General features: G+C 38.0%; 2 protein-coding genes across 3 annotated transcripts in view; one reads left to right on the top strand and one right to left on the bottom strand.

Moving 5' to 3' along the window:
- Nucleotides 1-7,161, top strand: part of ogna (osteoglycin, paralog a) — a 10,194-nt gene extending 3,033 nt beyond the window's left edge. Inside the window, exons 2-6 of the mRNA XM_058631436.1 lie at nt 3,086-3,149; nt 3,766-3,930; nt 4,455-4,657; nt 4,905-4,997; nt 5,160-7,161. Coding sequence (XP_058487419.1) covers nt 3,086-3,149; nt 3,766-3,930; nt 4,455-4,657; nt 4,905-4,997; nt 5,160-5,330 — 696 coding nt within the window. The 3' untranslated portion in view covers nt 5,331-7,161. The remainder of the gene's footprint in view (nt 1-3,085; nt 3,150-3,765; nt 3,931-4,454; nt 4,658-4,904; nt 4,998-5,159) is intronic.
- Nucleotides 1-18,431, bottom strand: part of cenpp (centromere protein P) — a 69,161-nt gene extending 50,730 nt beyond the window's left edge. The window contains exons 1-6 of one of the 2 annotated variants that reach the window (XM_058631434.1): nt 18,344-18,431; nt 17,437-17,595; nt 16,713-16,867; nt 16,426-16,514; nt 14,879-14,967; nt 9,103-9,199 (exon numbers count right to left, since the gene is read on the bottom strand). In XM_058631434.1, the coding sequence (XP_058487417.1) occupies nt 9,103-9,199; nt 14,879-14,967; nt 16,426-16,514; nt 16,713-16,867; nt 17,437-17,594 (588 nt within the window). In that variant the 5' untranslated portion in view covers nt 17,595; nt 18,344-18,431. The remainder of the gene's footprint in view (nt 1-9,102; nt 9,200-14,878; nt 14,968-16,425; nt 16,515-16,712; nt 16,868-17,436; nt 17,596-18,343) is intronic. The other variant, XM_058631435.1, reaches the window with a different exon arrangement.
- Between the last annotated feature and the right edge of the window lie 95 nt (nt 18,432-18,526).

Raw genomic sequence — 18,526 nt, 5'->3', positions numbered from 1 at the left:
CTGCTGATGTCCTCCATTGTTGTCAAATCTATAAGTCTGTGTGGGTTTACTGTGGGTACTTCAGCCTCTATCCCTACCAAAGGCAGACAGATTGGGGTTACTGGACACTGTAAAACGTCCTTCGCTGAGAGGAAGACCATAAATGGTTGTTTGACTTGAAAGGGCCGGCAAACTTTCTATTGGCGCATTTCCACCGGCTCTACTCGCCTCGCCACGGCACGGTTTAAGTAGCGTTTCCACTAGCCTAGTACCTGGTACCAGGTACTATTTTTTAGTACCTACTCTGGTGAGGTTCCAAGCGTGCTTAAGTAGGTACTATGCGATGATTGGTCAGAGTGCCGGCCGCTGACTGGCCAGAGTCCCGTCACAGGAAGAGACGTCCCACATAAAAAAATCAAGCCGAACAGCGCCGAACTGTAGATCACTTAAAACTACTTAACAATCCTAACAACGTGGGTTAATCTCCATCAACTACCAGGGAAACCTCTATATTTAACAGGAGTCTTTTAAAGTGGAGTGGTGTATTTAGGGACAGCGCCACTGATCGTGAGCCACAGACCGCTGCAGTCTGTGGAGTAGGAGGCTGTACTCCGGAGACGTGTGGACAGAAATCAAGCCGAACAGTGCCGAATTGTAGATAAATTAACTACTTAACAATCATAAAAACGTGGATTAATCTAAAACAACTACAGAAGTGTGGTGTAAAAACGAAGTCACCGCATAAAACAAGTCACCGCAGTTTCACTCAGCCGTGCAGTGATGACTCCGCCCACGTTAAGTAGGTACTTTTTTTTAGTGGAGATGCAACCTAATTGTGCCGTGTCGTGCCGAGGCGAGGCGAGTAGAGCCGGTGGAAATGCGCTATAGGGTGTACCCTGCCTCTCACTTGGTGACATCTTGATTTGACCCCTATAATGCAATGGACATCACATGACTTGTTTACAGTGGCATATTGGCAGGAAGAACCTGCAAAAAAACTGCAAAAATGAATGGCACCAGTGAGGTTTCAAACCATCAGAGTTCACTGCTCACTTCAGATCAAGATCAAGCAAGGTATAGCAGAACCTGACTCTTAAAATGCCTTCACAGTGCTTTTCACAGGAATAGAAACAGCTAGAGAAAAAGTTATTCCAGAACTACAGTATCCTGACATCTTAAACTTTCTGATCTCTCATCAAACTCCGGAGAATGCCAATACATCACAATAAAAGCCAATTAGGGCTGCAGCTAACAATTATTAGAGATACACGGAAACTTCGGCCAACAAAACATAAACAAGACTTTTAACACTGAAACAACACGACCGAAACAGGATGTTGTGATGACGCATGAAAAAACTGCAGCCAGCACACGCCTGTCTATTTCCGCTTAGAGTCTGTTCAAGATCAGTTTGGAACACCAATAAAACGATTCCAACAAGATGAGAGTACGCGGTGGAACAGCACCTATTAAATGCTGAAAATTAAAAATGCTTTGGGCAAAAGCGAAACTTGGCTGCATACAACACAGATTATAAAATCCCTGTGACATTCACTTCACACCAGAGAACATTCTCTATCTTCTCGCCCCCTTTGAGCAGTTAATTAAAGACACCAGCTAATCTGATGCATCTGTGGCAGATGTTATTCCCTTAATAGCAGCACTAAAGCGTCTAAACGGACCACGGAGTGAAAACAATGAAAAGTACACTCTTAAGAGTCTGACATTTTACTAAGATCTACTCGGATCCCCTGCATATCATCGCGACTGTACTCGATCCTTGTCATAAAGATCATTACTTGGATGTGGGGATAAAGCAGCGTGTAGAGAAATGATCCAGGCTGCACTGGATACAGAGAGCCCACTAGGAGACGGAGAAGCACACAGTGCAGGAGCGGTGTACAGAAAAAAGCTTGTCTGTCTGCACCAGATGGGGGGCATGCACCCTCATGATATGTTTGATGAGATCCTCCTAAATATTTTCATAGTTTTTTAATTGATTTATTCTTTGAAGCATGAATATTAATCTATACAATTGCAATACCTTGACTTTAGTGAGGTAAGTACACACAGTCCCAGCCATAACAACAAAATTAGATTTAAAAAAAAAAAACAATGGTACAGAATTGGCATAATAATTTCTTTTAGTGTTTCAGTTTTCGGCTAAGTGTTTCCTGATTTTTTGTTTCGACCAACAATTTTCATTTCGGTGCATCCCTAACAATTATTATTAATCAGTTATTTTTCCAATTAAATAGAAATAATCTTGACTATTCAGACACAGAAATAATAGGGAAGATAGCCACTCCTATTATTCCCTGCACAACACAACATGTTAGCCACCCTGACTTATTACAAGGCTTGTTGAATACTCCGTTCTATGCTTGCTTTGCACACCTTTTTTGGCAGTGATGCACCTCTGCTGTCTATTTGGATCTTTGTGGATCCAGTAAAATGTACTCTTCTTAGCTTGGCCCTGAGTGTTTTGGCGTCCTGGGGAACAACAGCTATCCACCATCTTTACTTTTTATGAATACAGCCAGCAAAGGGACCAGCCACCTGATATGTTGCCTGGTGTCTACATTTAACGATTTGAACAGTCCAAGATTGTATGAGCTCCTAGTTCTCTGGCCAATAATAGCTTACCAGCAATCAGCAGAACAGCTGCCAGCATTCTTGCAAATCTCAACAGGTTGCATTCATTTAAAGAAAATAAAAAATAAAGCATTGCTATTTTGGCCTGATTTTCATTATCTGAAGTTGACTCGATCCATCTTTGGTTTGAGAGGAATTTATAACCCTTGGAAACGTTTGGAAAGCTTTATTGTATTCAAAATAATGAGCTATCAAATCTCCTTCCCTCTGCTCCACTGTGTGTGCAGGAAGAAACCGTGAGCAGAGGTGAGAGACTGAGCTACAATTAATTTAGTGTACATGAATTAGATAGATAAAAGGTTCTTGGTTTATTGTTAGTGTTACTTACCCCAGACTGAAGAATTCAGCACAGATATTTATGTGAGTTTAATCTTTATCAAAACTATGTACAGTATCAATACTATGTGTAAAAAAATTGCACTACATGAAAACATCATGTTTTCTCCTATAGAAGGCCCTGCCTCCTGCCGACGAACCTGACGACAGTCCAATCCCAGAGGGGCCAGATGCTTCAGGTAAAAGAATGACCTTTAAGAATGTATTGACATTTTTTACATTCAATACTCCCATTTTGAATCAAGAGAGCAAAAAGTAAAAGCAAAGCTGCTGCCAGTTTATACAATGCAGTGAAAACAAAATCAATTCAATACTTCACCAGTTAACAGTAAAGTACAAGGGAGATCAGTCTCTCTTTTTAGTGCCACCGATTATTTTAAGTGCTGCATTCTGAATAAATAGGGGTGAATTCAGAATGACTCCTGCACAAAGATAGTGACAGAATTTAACATTTGAAGTAATACAACTCTGCAGGATGACCGCTAATCACTAAAGTTGTACATTTGTAGCACAATATTCAATCATAAATATTATTATTCCATATACAATATTCTTTCAAACTAAACTGGAAGAAGTGTGTATTTTGTTTTTTTGGTTGTGTAACAAGTCTGATTGGAGTTGCTGAATCACCTAGGTCACCAATCAATAGAAAACATTTTTGAGAAATTATTTGTTAGTTGTAAAAGAACAGGTCTGTGACTGTAGTAAAGACAGTATAAGCAGCTTCTTTTTTACATATATAGGTAAGACTGTGGCAGGTTGTGCTAAGGAAGGCTTGTTGTGTGTGTGTTTCAGAACTGCCAACCTGCCTGCTGTGTGTGTGTCTTACTGGCTCAGTGTACTGTGAGGAGGTCAGTCCAGACATGACTGCAGTTCCCACACTGCCTAAAGAGACGGCCTACCTGTATGCTCGCTTCAACAAGATCAAAAAGATCAGTAGCAAAGACTTTGCTGAAATTGGTAAGAATGTTGGTCACATGACATGGGAGGTATGTTATGTCATGTTCATCTAGTGTAACAATAATACATGTGAACTATTAAAAAACATTTGGATTTTAGAGTAAGTGTGTAAATGACATGGAAGCTATTGAAAGACTGAATTCAGAATTTTACAAAATGTTTACTGGGTTACTTTGAAACAAAAGTAGGTCACAAACCTGTTGTGAAACTACATAAATATTTAGGGATGCCCCAGCTATAAGATAGTGGCTATAAGATATTGATTTAGCAAGGCAAGAGTTCAGCTGGGTACTGAGTTTATGTTTTGTTTGTACAATAGGGAAAAAAGATCACAGAATGATCAAACCTACAGGTGCTGAGATTAGTGACCCAAGCAAAGGAAGTTTAAACTGCTTAAATTACACAAATGCAGGATACTAATATTCAAGGCAACATAAATGTGGCAGCACTACAAGAAAATAAATTGAGACATGCAAATAAATCTAAATTGAATTTAATAGCTGCTTTTTTCCATCTGCCAACAGTGACTCTAAAGAGGATCGATTTGACGGGCAACCTGATTTCAGAGATTGAAGATGGAGCATTTTCTAAGCTAACCATGCTGGAGGAATTGTCTCTGGCTGATAACAGACTGGTCAAACTTCCAATGCTCCCAGCAAAACTCAAATCCTTCAACGTCAACCACAATCTCCTCAAAACCAAGGGTGTCAAAGCTAATATTTTCAAGGTACACAGCTGCACAGTTCCCACCCCCAGGCTTTGACCAGAAATAAAAAGAAGACAACAGGGAGAAAATGTGCCAAAGTCTAGGCCAGTACATTTTTTAACTGACAAGGCGGCCAAAATTATGCTCTGCCAGCACAAAGAAGTTCATATTTTAAACAAAGTTTGTGGTTGATAGAAAGACCAACAGTATATTTGCAACGTTCCCTTTAAAATCCTTTATCTGCTGCAAATCACTTTGTTTCTTACAGAAAATGACCAAGTTGGTCAACCTGTTCATGGCCGACAACCAGCTGCAAGCGGTTCCTTACATCCCAGACAGTGTTCGCATCTTACATATACAGGTTTGTGTCTTAAAATATACAAATAAAGTGATTTCCAAATACATTCCTTAATATTGCTTGAATTTAACATCAACATTTTTTTTTTTAAACTTGATGTTGAACATTGTGACTCTACCTGCTAAAATGTATTCTCAATCTCAACACTGATTTTATTTCCTCCAGAACAACAACATTACTGAGGTCAACAAAGACACCTTCTGCGGGTCTAATGACACCTACTATCTACGAATGAGCCTCAGCGAGGTCCGTATGGACGGCAACCCTGTGGTTTTATCCAAGTACCCTGACAGCTTTGTCTGTATGAAGGTACTGCCTGTTGGACGGTACCGCTGAGAAGGCATAAATTCTACTGTAGCCCCATTGACGGAGCAGTTTTCCCACAATGTATGGGAAGGGGATACTGTGATGTTCTGGATTTTGGGGCACTAGTGACCTTGTATCAATGACATACTTCAGCAAACCTACAAACAGCTTATAATATTGTCAGGTCGAAATGAAAGCACTGATAGTGCAGAATTGAACAAAATTCTTACCTCTGGATTTTGTCTGCTAAGGAGTCTGTAGGAGCTACACAAAAGTCACAATATTTGGTGTAAAACCATATGTGAAGTCAGTGTATCTGCTAGTTATAAATGTCACAACTGAAAGGTAAAGTGAAAACATGAAAAGCCTGCCTCTTGGCTTCCTAAGCTCTCTCCAAGAACACATGGCCATGATGGCACACAGTCCCTGACAGTCCTTTCTTAAAATGATCTTTAAAAAGTGATATAATTGTAAAAAAATGAAAACCAGCCTCCCCATCCTTGCACAGCACACACCTTTGACATTCCTGGCTAATCACTGCAAAAAGAGGACTTGTCAGTTTAGGACAATTTACAAAGAGGCAGCACGCAGACGCTGTTAACAAATGTGACATGCACTTGAAGCATACATAGCACTTGAAGCATACTGAAGCATTCACAAGTTAGGTAACAGTACCTGTTCAGAAATCACCACAGAAGAGGTACCTTCTAGGGTGACTCTGATGTTAAAGCATGGGGAAGCAACAGTAATAATTGTTTAATTTTAACCTGATGTTGTACTACTTGGATTAATGAAACTACACAAACTACTTGTTACACTGAACAAATACATTCCTGCAGCCACAAGTCAACAGACTTGCTTGAACTACTTCTACCTTTTAGCTCAAAACACAAAAAGTTTGCTTGCTTTTTTTAATCTGTGAAATGAATTTAAGATAGATCAGTTTTGTTGCAATGAATAACTACAAGTTGAGTATTACACCCACTAAATATGTCCAAATGAAGCCCAAAAAGGACCCATCTTAATTAGTGCATTAATGCTGCAACAAAAAATAGAAAGTGAGTTTGTGACAACTAGGCTCACTGACATACACAGCAACATTTCAGATTTATAGATGTTTTTGGTTGGACCTGAGACAAAAAATGTTTTTAAATGATGTACCTCCCTGCAAAAGCAAAAAGGAATGCTTGACACCTGCATGTTAATTTTGTGTCTTGTTTTCTTTAACTGAGCCTTGTCTTACGAGTGGAAACGTTTTTCAGATAGTACTTAAAGAAAAACAGCCTGTGAGCTTGGTTAACATTTCTCATTACATAAATCTTTTGTTGCTTTGAGATTCCTTTCTTGTCAGATTATTGATCCCAGATGACCCATGCAGCTGACAAATAACAGATTGTCTTGAACTGTCTATTATAAAGTGTTGTGTAAGGAAAAAATTATAGAAACAAATATGACAGTTAGGGCTGCGCTCTACAATTGTTTGAATTAATTTTACTTTAAATCGTGCCATTACTAGCGCCTTCGATAAGGGCAACAGTCATATAAACATGTCCAGCTGCGGACTTCCTCAAGTATTTTGCAACTTACCTTCACTTTGCTCTTTTTAATTTTAAGACAATGTTTGACGTGTGCTGGGGAGCAATGTATCTCTGAACTATAGTAATGTGAAATAACTCCTCTCTTATTTAATTGTCTGTCTTGTGTCCCTATAACCCTTCTCCTCCAATTAAAACACTTAAAAAATACTTTATACTTTAATAAAAAATATTACTGATGTGAATAAGATGTGATGTACAAATGTATGTTATATGGCTATGTTTTTAAGGTATTTTAATAAAAGATACACCTTTTTCTTACAAAATGCGTTTAGAATCATTGTTGGAGTCTGTTTCATGCATAAGTGTTTAATATTATAAATAAAGCAAAGGTACAATAGCAAAAAAGGAAAAAAGAATGAAAGTTTTATTGGAGGTTTTAGTGGAGGTAATGGCTTTCCCACTCTGGATATCTTTGGCAAATGAGTGGACCAGGGTTATGATTTATACTTAGGCTATATAAGGAATTCACCTGTGTATATATAAAATAAATGGAGAACAACTGTGCTGCAGTAGTAGTAGATTTGTATTATTCAGAAGCACATGAAAACTGACGTTACCGTAATTTAAACAGCATTGAGCAATTTTTATTTTTGAAAGGATTCACGTAAGCTAGCTGGAGAAGAAGAAACACGGCATTCATGCTACAATATCCACTAAAAAACTGTGTCTAAATGAACAATTACAGTATGTTGACGACGAAAAAGCGAGATGCAGAAATTCAAAAACACATGATGTATAAAGTAATTAAAAAATTGAGACTCATTAGAGCTACCAGCATAGTCAATGCCCCACTATTCAAACAAATAATGCATTACACCATTCTGACTACATATATGTGTGTCTGTGTGGAAATCTTTAAAAGTAATATTTCATATAGAAATGTAAATCAGGCCACATAATTCTAAATGTCTGTGGTTTGTAACTGGTATGTAGGCTAATCATCCGTCATCCTGCAGTGACTGAGGTTTACCACCAACAAAAACGTTTAAATTCCTGGCCTGGCCCACAAATGAACTTTTTGTTTTATATTTTTGTTTATTATTCTAAGTACATGTTCATGTCAGTGTGTCATTGAAGAGTTGGGATCAGCATACAAACACTGTCTACATTAGCTGAACAGTTACAAAAGGAATTTTCCATAATAACATTCAAGAAAATGCAAGTAAGGCAAAAATATGTGTTTAGAGCACACAGGCCAGTTTGGAAAATGTGGGTTAATCCCATTCAGTCCAGCCAACTTGGCAACATTCTCTGAGTAAACAGGAGAATAAGTTCCACATTGCCTTTGCAGTTTGATTTACTATGACATTTTAGTGCTCCCACTTCAATTAAGTCCCATGCTGATATTTACTACAAAGAGTGGGGATCATATTTTACATTGTATTTCTCTCTAGAATGATTGTGAAACAAAGCAGAGAAATCAATAATCATGAATTTATTTGCCCCATGCTCGCTTGTGTCATTGCCACAATAATCTTGAGTTAATATTACATTCCATTCATTAAAAAACTAAGGGGTAAATACTCTTTCAATTTTGAATATGCTTCTTTCAAAATTATCTGGAGGAGGCTCAATGAAAATGTACCACCACAGTGGTGTTTATCCACACTATTGCTTAATTCTGCATCTTGAGTATAAACAATAGCCATCTAATGAAATCAACATCCATCACCCAACAATCAAGGTTCCGATTTCTCTCTCCTTATTTTCCCACTTTTAAGGCTTTAGTTAAATATTCTTGTCTTTGAAAATAGCAGTGACTGAAAATGAGGTTCTAATGAATCAATATACACAGAATAATGTGCTTTTAGTGCAAGCTTGTTGTCTGTGACAACAATTTAATGAAACAGAGGTGGTAAAGCCACATGAAAGCAAAGCCACTGTCAGAATGCTGCTGAAATATAAAACCTGAAGCCATTTAATGATCACAGACCCTCAAGGTTGACCCTCTGCACTCTACTTAGACAAGATGGTGAAACTCTTCAGCAAAGATTAATGATGAATTCCAATTTGAAGATTCCTTAAAATCCATCTCCCCTCACAATGACTGATGGATCATCTGACCTTCCCGCTAAAGCAGTTGAAGATTGATCATAACCCAGCAGCAGTCACATCCATTGTGCCATGTGACAGCAAAACACAAATGGTTTTACACCACAGCAAGCAGGTATGGTACGGTGAAGCTGCCAGTTTTGCTTACTTACCTGGAAGTGCTGGAAAGTTCTGGACCTGTCATCACATCTGTCAGAGAGAGTCCTTAAAGTCCTGAAGAACAGCAGAAGGTTGTTGTGCTCCTCTACACTGAAATGACACAAAATTAAGACTGCTTTTATATGCCCTGGTAGGTTACTAAGGGCATATTCCATATGTGTAACTACAACATTCACTGTTTGTTTAAAAAAAAATAATAATAATAATAATAATAAAAAAAAAAAATAATAGACACACCCTGGCTCTCTTAGAACTGGAGTGGAACCATAATTAATGGTTTTGGTGAAACCGGTGTTTGTCCTACTATTTCATGTTGACAAATATCTGCTGTAAAATTGCTAATATATAGGACTAACTTTCAGTCGTATCATTCCAATCCAAATGCTGATGATCACATTAAAAGAGACTTTTGCACAGAACTGTACATCAAAATGTACAATTGCTGTACATATTGTGATGTATATCACAATGTTAAAAGCAAAAACTCTCTGTTTTGGTCTGAATCACTCTGTGTGAACCTTAGACATTCTGTTAAAGGCTTTCCAGAGTTTTCCATGGGGGCCCAGGGCTAGACGGCAGTCGGGTGAAATTTCCAGACAACTATAATTTCAAACGGAGCTGATGGAAACATGGCAGCACCCTCCCATAGAATGGGAGAGAGAGGGAGAGAATGATGCAGGATGATGATATATAAAGACAGCGTAGGATCAAATGCAATGCAAAAACCTTATAAAGTAGTGTCTCAGAGGAGGAAATGTTTAGGGCGTTACGTTGCTCATTAGAAAGAAGCTATATAATTTATTTTCACCAAAAACAATGGAAGATCGAATCATAAAAGGAACACTTAAGGCTTAATGTTAAACCCCAAGTAAAACAGTGCAAAGCACACTATTTTTGCTAGTTTTTAACCAACACAGCTGTTTTGAGATTTGTGAATTCAATCATGTAATTATTTTTTTTTTTTAAATAATATTTACATTAAATGTTCATGCACCCCAGAAGATGTTTCCTTACAGTCAGCTGACACCTTAATTTGGTTAGGTCAAACTGTATTGATATTGTATTGCACTAATTTTATATTATTTATATATATTTAAATACATATACACTTTTTTTTTCTTTAGTTATAGTTTACAGTTCTAACTAACAAGTTACTACCTCAGAATTCAATGCTGTGTTTTTCCGGTTGCCAAGCAACGAAATTTCGTGGCCAGATTCACTGTTGTGTTTTCTTGTGCAATGACAATCAAGGAAGTCTAAGTCTATATTGCTGAAAGTCCATTCAAAACAACCTGTACAGCTGTGTCCAAATCCTCCACACGTAAACTTAACTTTTACAACAGACCTGACTGATATGTCCTGCTGCTGTCCCACCACCAGCCCAGCTTGGACCAGGTTAACACAAACTGTTATCAAACTGCCTGGGGTCATTACTTCATCAACAGCAGGATGGAAGTCAAAACTGGTTTGACTCCCCACATAAGATAAAACAGCGTGACATAATTCATTCTGCCTTTAGTTCTTGAAACCCATCCCAAACAATGCACTTCATTCAATTCATATATTTCCGAGTCACAACCACTTTGCGTTTGCGTTGATGGACCACAAGAGTTTAACTGTTCTGGTAATAAACAATTGTGTAAAAAGGAGACATTAAACTAAAATGCACATGTAACCATGATTCTTAAATTGTAAAAAGTCAGATTTTGGACAACAACCTTTTGTGTGAAAAGTCAAGATTGTGAAAAAATGCACAATAAAGTATAACAGAGCTCATATAGCTGATGTCACACAATCCCAAAAACCAAAGCAATGCCATTTTGGCATTTTACCATCCATAGACATAGAGTATATAACCAGTAGCATAATGTATATACGAGAAAATATGTCAGTAAGCAGAAGCAGTTTCATTGAGAGAGTATACTTTAAGGGATTGATATCACAACCTTCCGGTATAAATCACAACAGAAACAATGCAGGTTCAAATGCAGGATTTACAGAGTTCTTTTTCAACACTTTTCCAAAAATGTGCACTCAACGGCCACTGCCATATTAAATGAAAATATGTCTTCTGACATTTTTTGCACAGTGGAGATATGTTTGGTCTGTAGTTATTAATATACTGACGCTTCTGACAAACTTTTTGAAGTAAGAAGCTATCAAGAGTGCTCCTGAGATTTTTTACTTTTTTATTTTGTGAATGAATATTAAATTCCCAATGGGTGACTATGAAAAAGAAAATGTGGAACAAATTCAAAATTTGCCCTGGAGCTACTGAGAGGACATAATTGCCTCTGCTTCAAACAAATCTACTATTGCATCAACACTTTTTTCAAACCACTTTTCACAAACACATTTTCTCTGCCCTGGTAGGAAGAAATGATTAATTATTGGCTGTAGGGCTTATGAGAGATTCTCATGGCCAATACAACTAACATCTGTAGAGAGTTGAACATTACATAAGGTCTGGCAGGGCTATTCCCCCTTTGCCTATAAGTACTGTAACTGCAATGTTTTCATTTTCACTCTTGGTTTCTGTCCATACCATTCATATCTAGAAATAGATTTTTCAATATCATAAATTGTGATTTGCTTTGCAAGAGGGATCATTTTCATTGTATAAAAGGAGCCTTGGTAATATATTCATCTTTATCAAACTTACTCTGCCCATCCAGGATAAGAGTAAGTCCATCAAGCTGTTCAAATCTGTTTTAATTCCTACAGCATCATTTATAAAATTTTGTTTATAAAGTTGATTAGGATTTGCAGATTCTCTAACTCCAAGGTAAGTAAACCCAGATGGTGACCACTTGAAGGGGAAATCAGAAGGCTGATGAAAGATTCCTAAGGGAAGAGCTCCAGATTTCTCAAAATTTATTTTGTAACCCAACATTTTTGAGAAATTCTTTTATAATTGAGATGATTACTAAAGTAAAATATCATCTTCATAAAGTGCTATTCTATGGCCCACTGCTGCCAGTTCAACTCCAGTTATTCCTTTATAATTATTTCTGCATAATTATTTCTGCCGACAGTTTTCATAAAAAGTGAAGATGACAGATAGCTGTTGTGTGCCAGGATGCAGAAACAGCCAATGTCGGTGGACAAGCCAATGGGAGACCGTTCTACTGGATCACCAAAGATCCCGAGGGACAGCAGACTCAAAGAACACACTGAAAGCTTGCGTCAAAGACAGAGTGATGGGGACCCGCAGGCAACGTTTGTTGCTGGAGGGATGAATTCATATCAGGAACTGATTTACAACTTTGAAGTTAGTGTGAAAGTGTGTTGGACTACAAAGCAAAGCCTTACTGTATTGTGTTACACAATATGACATTTATAAAACTATTCATATCACAAAATTAGGGGCACAATCATCGTTAGTTACGCTTCCCCTTTAATTTCCCTTTAACTGCCGAGTGGGAAGCTGCAAATCTGGATGCTAACTTCAGTGTCATTACAGACTCGAACACTAATTAACTTAAACATCTTGTTGGATTTAAATGCTTTAATTGAGGTGTGCAAGTGCTAGTTTATCAGAAAGTTGAAGATGTTGAAATGCTGCAGGTCTGGAATAATGTCCGCTCCGGCTATTTCCATACTCATGACAGCACCCATCACAACCTTGAGTATCAACTGATATGAATATTAATTAGTCCAATAGAGTAATACATTTTTTAAATCTTAAATCAAATTAAATCTTTTTAACAAAACAACAAAGCCACATTTGTGCTGATGCTTGTGACCACCTGCGTGGTAAACCTGTGCCGCCCTCACACAACCATGGCGCACATATCTTTAGAGCCTGTGCTTAGTGAAGCATTTACATGATATATAAGGTTTACGGATCTTATCTGATTTTACTTTATCTCTTGTTCAATATCAAATCCAGTGATTTTGACCAAAAACAATACAACGTATGAGATCGGCTCACTCCTAAAAGTACGCCTGGCTTATGACAACTGTTAAGTTTGCGCCCAACAAGGTCTCAGATATTGGTCTTGCAATAAAGCACCTTTTAAGGATTCAAGTATGTTGTTTCTTGGATTTTGTAACTACAGCGAGTCTGACTGACGGCAAACACAGCCAAAGTCTGTGTCCAGTCTGTCCACATTTCAGTTCTCTGGCCCGATGTTTCCTATAAAACATTGACTAGAGGCCTGATGCTGAACTAACATGTTTTCATTACACAAACTACTCAAACTACTTCAGAAAGACAGGAGCACAGAGAAAATGTCTCCTACATAAAATAATTGCCATTGTTCTACAGTTTTGAGCAGCTCAACTTTAGATAGATTCAGTCCGATATTAACTGTTTGACTGTAATTCACTCTCCATCTTTCTCTCTTTCTCAAAAACACAAGCACATACACACACAACGAGAGAGAGGGAGAATGCAGCAGTGTGTCAGAATCATTATCTTCAGTATTTTTCCGTCTGTTACTTGCCAGATTCTGCTGACTGGACCATACAATCCAGATGTGGTTTGGCCTCAGATATAGAGCAAATCAGACTTCTGCTCTGCTATTGTGGACCATTGACAGAGCATACACTTTCTGCCAAACTGGGTTTACAAGGAAAGAATATGCACCTGGGCACACACACAACATAAAACATACAACATATTTACAACTGAGAAAATGCATCAAATTGATGTTATACAAGTAAGGGGCAAATAAGGTGATCCCATCTACATTGACACACATTGTTGTAGACTTCAACAGTATGTTGTCAGTTAAGGTCATTAAAAAAATATCAATGTTGATAAAATAGATGAAGGCTGCTGGAGGTGACAGCTGTGGCAGTGGCAAATAGACATGGAGGAATATGAATCTTCAAATGAAATCACTAGTACTATGCATTGGTAAGACTTTCAAGTCAATAAATAATATGATTTTCACCATTCAAGATTATCCCCATGATTGAAATTCACCAATATCAATTAAGTGAGAACTTTATTTAATGATGATGCACAACAATACTAATAATAAAGAAAAACATATCTTCTCCAATCCCTAGTGGCAAAATGCAAACATCTTTTATTTCAACATCAAGGCTGTATTTTCAGATTTTAAAGACCCAAACATCTGGGTTTAAAATCAACAACTTCTCGACAACATTAAATATTACGGGTTATTAAGCAACAAGCAGAATTGCTCTTAGTTACTTGAACAGTCATAAACTCTGGGGGCTCAGGGCTGTGTGGCTAAAGCACTTTTTTCCCTGCAGCATAAAAAGCACCTGGAAGGTAGAAAAACTGATCACAGCCTTCAATTTAAGTGACTAAACATCAGACCAGATGCAGTTCTGCTATTTTTAACAGTCAAAGCAGGAGAACAGGTGTGAATTGCTTCACTCCATTTACAGGTATGTGTGCCAGTAATCCTGCATACCAAATTGTAACTCAGCCTGTGGGAGTATAATGAGCTACACCTGTGTAGTCGACATGTGTGCTGCAAGAGATGTTTGTGAAATCAACACAGTAAAAATGATGTGTGAGTGACGAGGTTCAGCTGGATGACAAGACGTTTAATAAACACTTGAGTTCAACTAAACAGGCTGCCTCATACTGACAGGAATAATGTCCAGTATGAAAGAGATGGACTCAACATGCGGATGTTGTTCTATCAACAATACAAACCTTTATGTGTAAGTGTCATTATTTTGTGTTCATATTTAAACAATCATGGTGCCTTTCCCCACTCTATGATAAACAGCTTTTTATGGAAGAAGATCAGCTTCACATCAGTCTACAGCGTTTAATCTTACCCCAAGAGGAAGCCGTTGAAGCTCTTCAGGTCAGTGGCATCCATCACCACATTCAGAGCACTGATTTCCCTCTGACATCTTTGATTCTGCTGCAGAAAAAGCGCATTAGTTACTAGATTTACAAACAAAACTAAGTCTAAAAACTAGATCCACTGATATTCAACACTGTTAACAAAAAGTTGTCTCTGACTTTTGGACCTCACTGTACTTGGCTGTTATCAGACCTAACCTTCATATTTGGGCTCATTTACCAAAATATGGGAATTTTTTGATAGCAAAAAAAGCTTGATTTATGCGTCATTCAAAACAAATCTCTGTCATCTATTATTTTTCAGCAGTATGCTTGTACTGTATGTGAACGCTCATGGTTTAGCCAGCACACTGGCCAACTTAAGAATAAACAAACAGACCAAACCTATTAGCTTTAAGTGATTTTGACTGAAAGATAAACAAGGAGCAGCTCTGTGGTGAAGTGTAATGTTTTTACTAAAAAAGGAATGTTTTAGAGAATGAGATGAGCAGGGATGGACAAGAAACCCAGTGCTGCGTCATTAGGAGATTGGTATCCAGAAAAAAGAAAAGAAATATTTTAATTTACTGTATCTTGTATGTGCTGGGAGATGTATTTTAACTTTCAACAGAAGCTGTCTGCTTATCTATGCTAACCAAGTCCCGGTTACAACACCAATCGATGTGTGGCTGTTGTTGGGTTGCCTCTGGAAGTTGCTGAGTTGCATTATAAAACATAACTGATCGGACGATGATAAAGGTTGTGATTTGAGAGTGTGTTTACAAATTGACTCTTTCCAAATTACACAACCAGATTTTAAAACTTGAGCAAAAAAAAGTAATTTTGATGGCACTTTATTAGCCAGGCATAGAGGTATGATTCAATGAAAGCAGCTGGTGGTGAGTCTAGTTAGAATTAACCCAAAAGACTGCTGGACCTACACAAGGCAGGTTTACGAAAAACAGAAACTCCCTACAATAACATTATTATCACTGTTGACTCTTATATGTTATATTCTATATATATAGTATATATTCTATATTCCATTCCATTCTATTCTATTCGACTTCACAGTCCTGGCTGATTTCTTTTTTTTTGCTCAAATTATTGATGTTTTAATATATAGCATTGTATGACTAGAATAAAAAGGATGGCCAAAGCTTCCCAGAGATATTCTGATTGTAACTGTTGTACATTAACATTTTAAGGGTGACATGTAAAATGTTTCCAATCTTAACTTTCACTTAGTAGGACTATAAAAAAAAAACACCTTTAACTGATTGAATGACACATGAGACCAGACAGTGAGACCAGACATCAGTGTGACTTAGGCCAAACTCATCCCTGCGCTGTAGCTACCAAACCAGTAAACCACTGAACATGGCTGGCTCTCCGTCACCCTCTATTGGCTAAACACAGGATCAGCACCCATTTGTGAAATGGTAACGAAGTGTGTCACAGGAACAGTGCGGTTTGACAGTGACGTGCTCCACCTCTTCAGCAAACTCCTTCAATAATAAATCAACTTTAGATTCACCTTGAACTCAGTGAGCTGGAATTCAACCAGGAAGTTCAGTTCAGAGCAGTGGCCAGATACGCAGAATTTCTGGATTAACTGGCTGTCACCTGGTAGACACATACATCATAACGGTTTCAGTACATTACGAGGTACCAAATGAATAGCTGTGGTATTTTCTTGCCAACAACTACTATGTTTACATCCAGCAAACATGATGAATGTTTTCCTTCTACATGAACATTTTTAAAAAGAAATCTATAAATTGTCACAAAAAAAATGAAAGTTGTTCTAAAGTGTTCATGTACCGCTTTGCAGAGTTTTTGTGGTGCAGCTGTTGAGGTTGATGCCATTCATCTGTGTTTGTCTCTTCAGGTCCTCCTCCATCTCCTTCACCTCTTCCTCCAGTCTGGACACAACCTCCTCCTTCGCTCTTACCAGTCTCTGTCCACACGAATATAACCTGTGGAGACAAAGGCAAAATATCACAACACATTTCCTACGTACTTACATACCTCTATATCCAAAGGTCTACGAGTGATTTTGCTTCATATTACGTTTCATTCAGTAAATTGTAGTTAAGTGCATTATGACTTTTAAAGGAAACGGGGGATGGCACATTTACTCCCAGAACAGACAGATTAAGTGGCTAACTAACCATCCACTTTGACCAGCGCACCAAAGATAATTTGAACACTCACTGAACGCACTTGCTCCATGCACTAGAGCAGTGTTTCCCAACACAGCTGATTCAGATGAACAGCTCGTTATTGGGCTTCTGCAGAGCTTGGTGACGAGCTGACCATTTGAATCAGGTGGGTTGGAGCAGGGCAACATCAAAAACATGCAGGGCAGTGTTCCTTGAAGACCAGTGTTGGGAAACACTGCACTAGAGAGCATTAAAATGTCTGAAGTAAGTCATTTTGAGAGGACAGTTAAAATTTGAAGGTTTTACTATGCAGAGCAATACAGCAGACTGAAAACAAAAGAAGGGGAGAGAAAGACTCGTAAATAATACAGTATGCTACTCACAAGGCCTCCTGCATTTGTCCACTAAAGTTGAATGTCATGTCCTTGTGGTTGTTCTGCTGCTGATGCTGTAATTGTGCAACTTCAGCCTGGAGTTGTTCAATCTGAGCCTCCAGCACTTTCACCTCCTCAGTGTTCTCCTCATTCATCTTCTCGTCCATTCTGCAAAATAAACAAAACAATTGATTGATTTATTCATTAAAAAAAACACACACAAATCTTAGACAGTGAAAACAAAATGTTACACAAGTAATTACAAAACAAATAGCGTACACAGTGAGACAACTGTTTGGCTGTGATAGTTTATTTCATCTTTATTTGTGCAAATTAGTCAAAAAGATGTAGTTTGTATACATTTAATATACATTTCTGTTTTTCGTTTAAGTCATATCAAGGGGTTTCTCCTATGGCAGAGTGTCCCAGTCCTGATCCTGGGGACCCACTTCATCCTGCATGTTTTTTCTTACTCCGAAACACCTGTTTGAGACGAATGGGTCGTTATCAGGCTTTTTGCAGAGGTTGTTGATGAGCTCACCACGAGTCAGGTGTGTTGGAGCAGAGAAACATCTAAAACCTCCTATGCCCTATGATATCAAATGATTAACACACGTAGGGGCCATTGCGTTTAAGAGGCACTACTAACCTTCTAAAGTAAAAACACTGAATGATGACATAATCTATGGGGAGTTTATTTATTAACTATAGTTAATACCAGTGTTAATCACAGAGGCACCAAACCCGACTAGCTGAGCTCACTCTACGTTGGCCGTAAACACCGTAAATGTTCAAATTACCGCATTTGTCTACGACATGTCAGGTTATTTAAATAAATTGTACGTCAAACTGCAAAATATACGCGTATGAGGAGCTGTTACTGTGTTTGTTAAAGAACTAAACAACTTTTGCTCACCTCAACGAATCCTGCTTCCGACAATCAAAACAGTTTGTAATGTCGCGCGCCCGCTGGGCGCTACCACTTTTTACAATTCAGTGGGGCGAGCAAAATGTGTTTCGGAAGTTTGGGGAGATAGTGAGCCCATATGTATGTATAATTACTCTAAATTCGTGTACGTTTTTATTTTCGATGTACATA

Source organism: Solea solea, chromosome 6, assembly GCF_958295425.1.
Source record: "Solea solea chromosome 6, fSolSol10.1, whole genome shotgun sequence".
Classification (NCBI taxonomy): Eukaryota; Metazoa; Chordata; class Actinopteri; order Pleuronectiformes; family Soleidae; genus Solea; species Solea solea.
The sequence above is the reverse complement of the archived record's forward strand: the minus strand, read 5'-3'. Positions and strand labels throughout refer to the sequence as shown.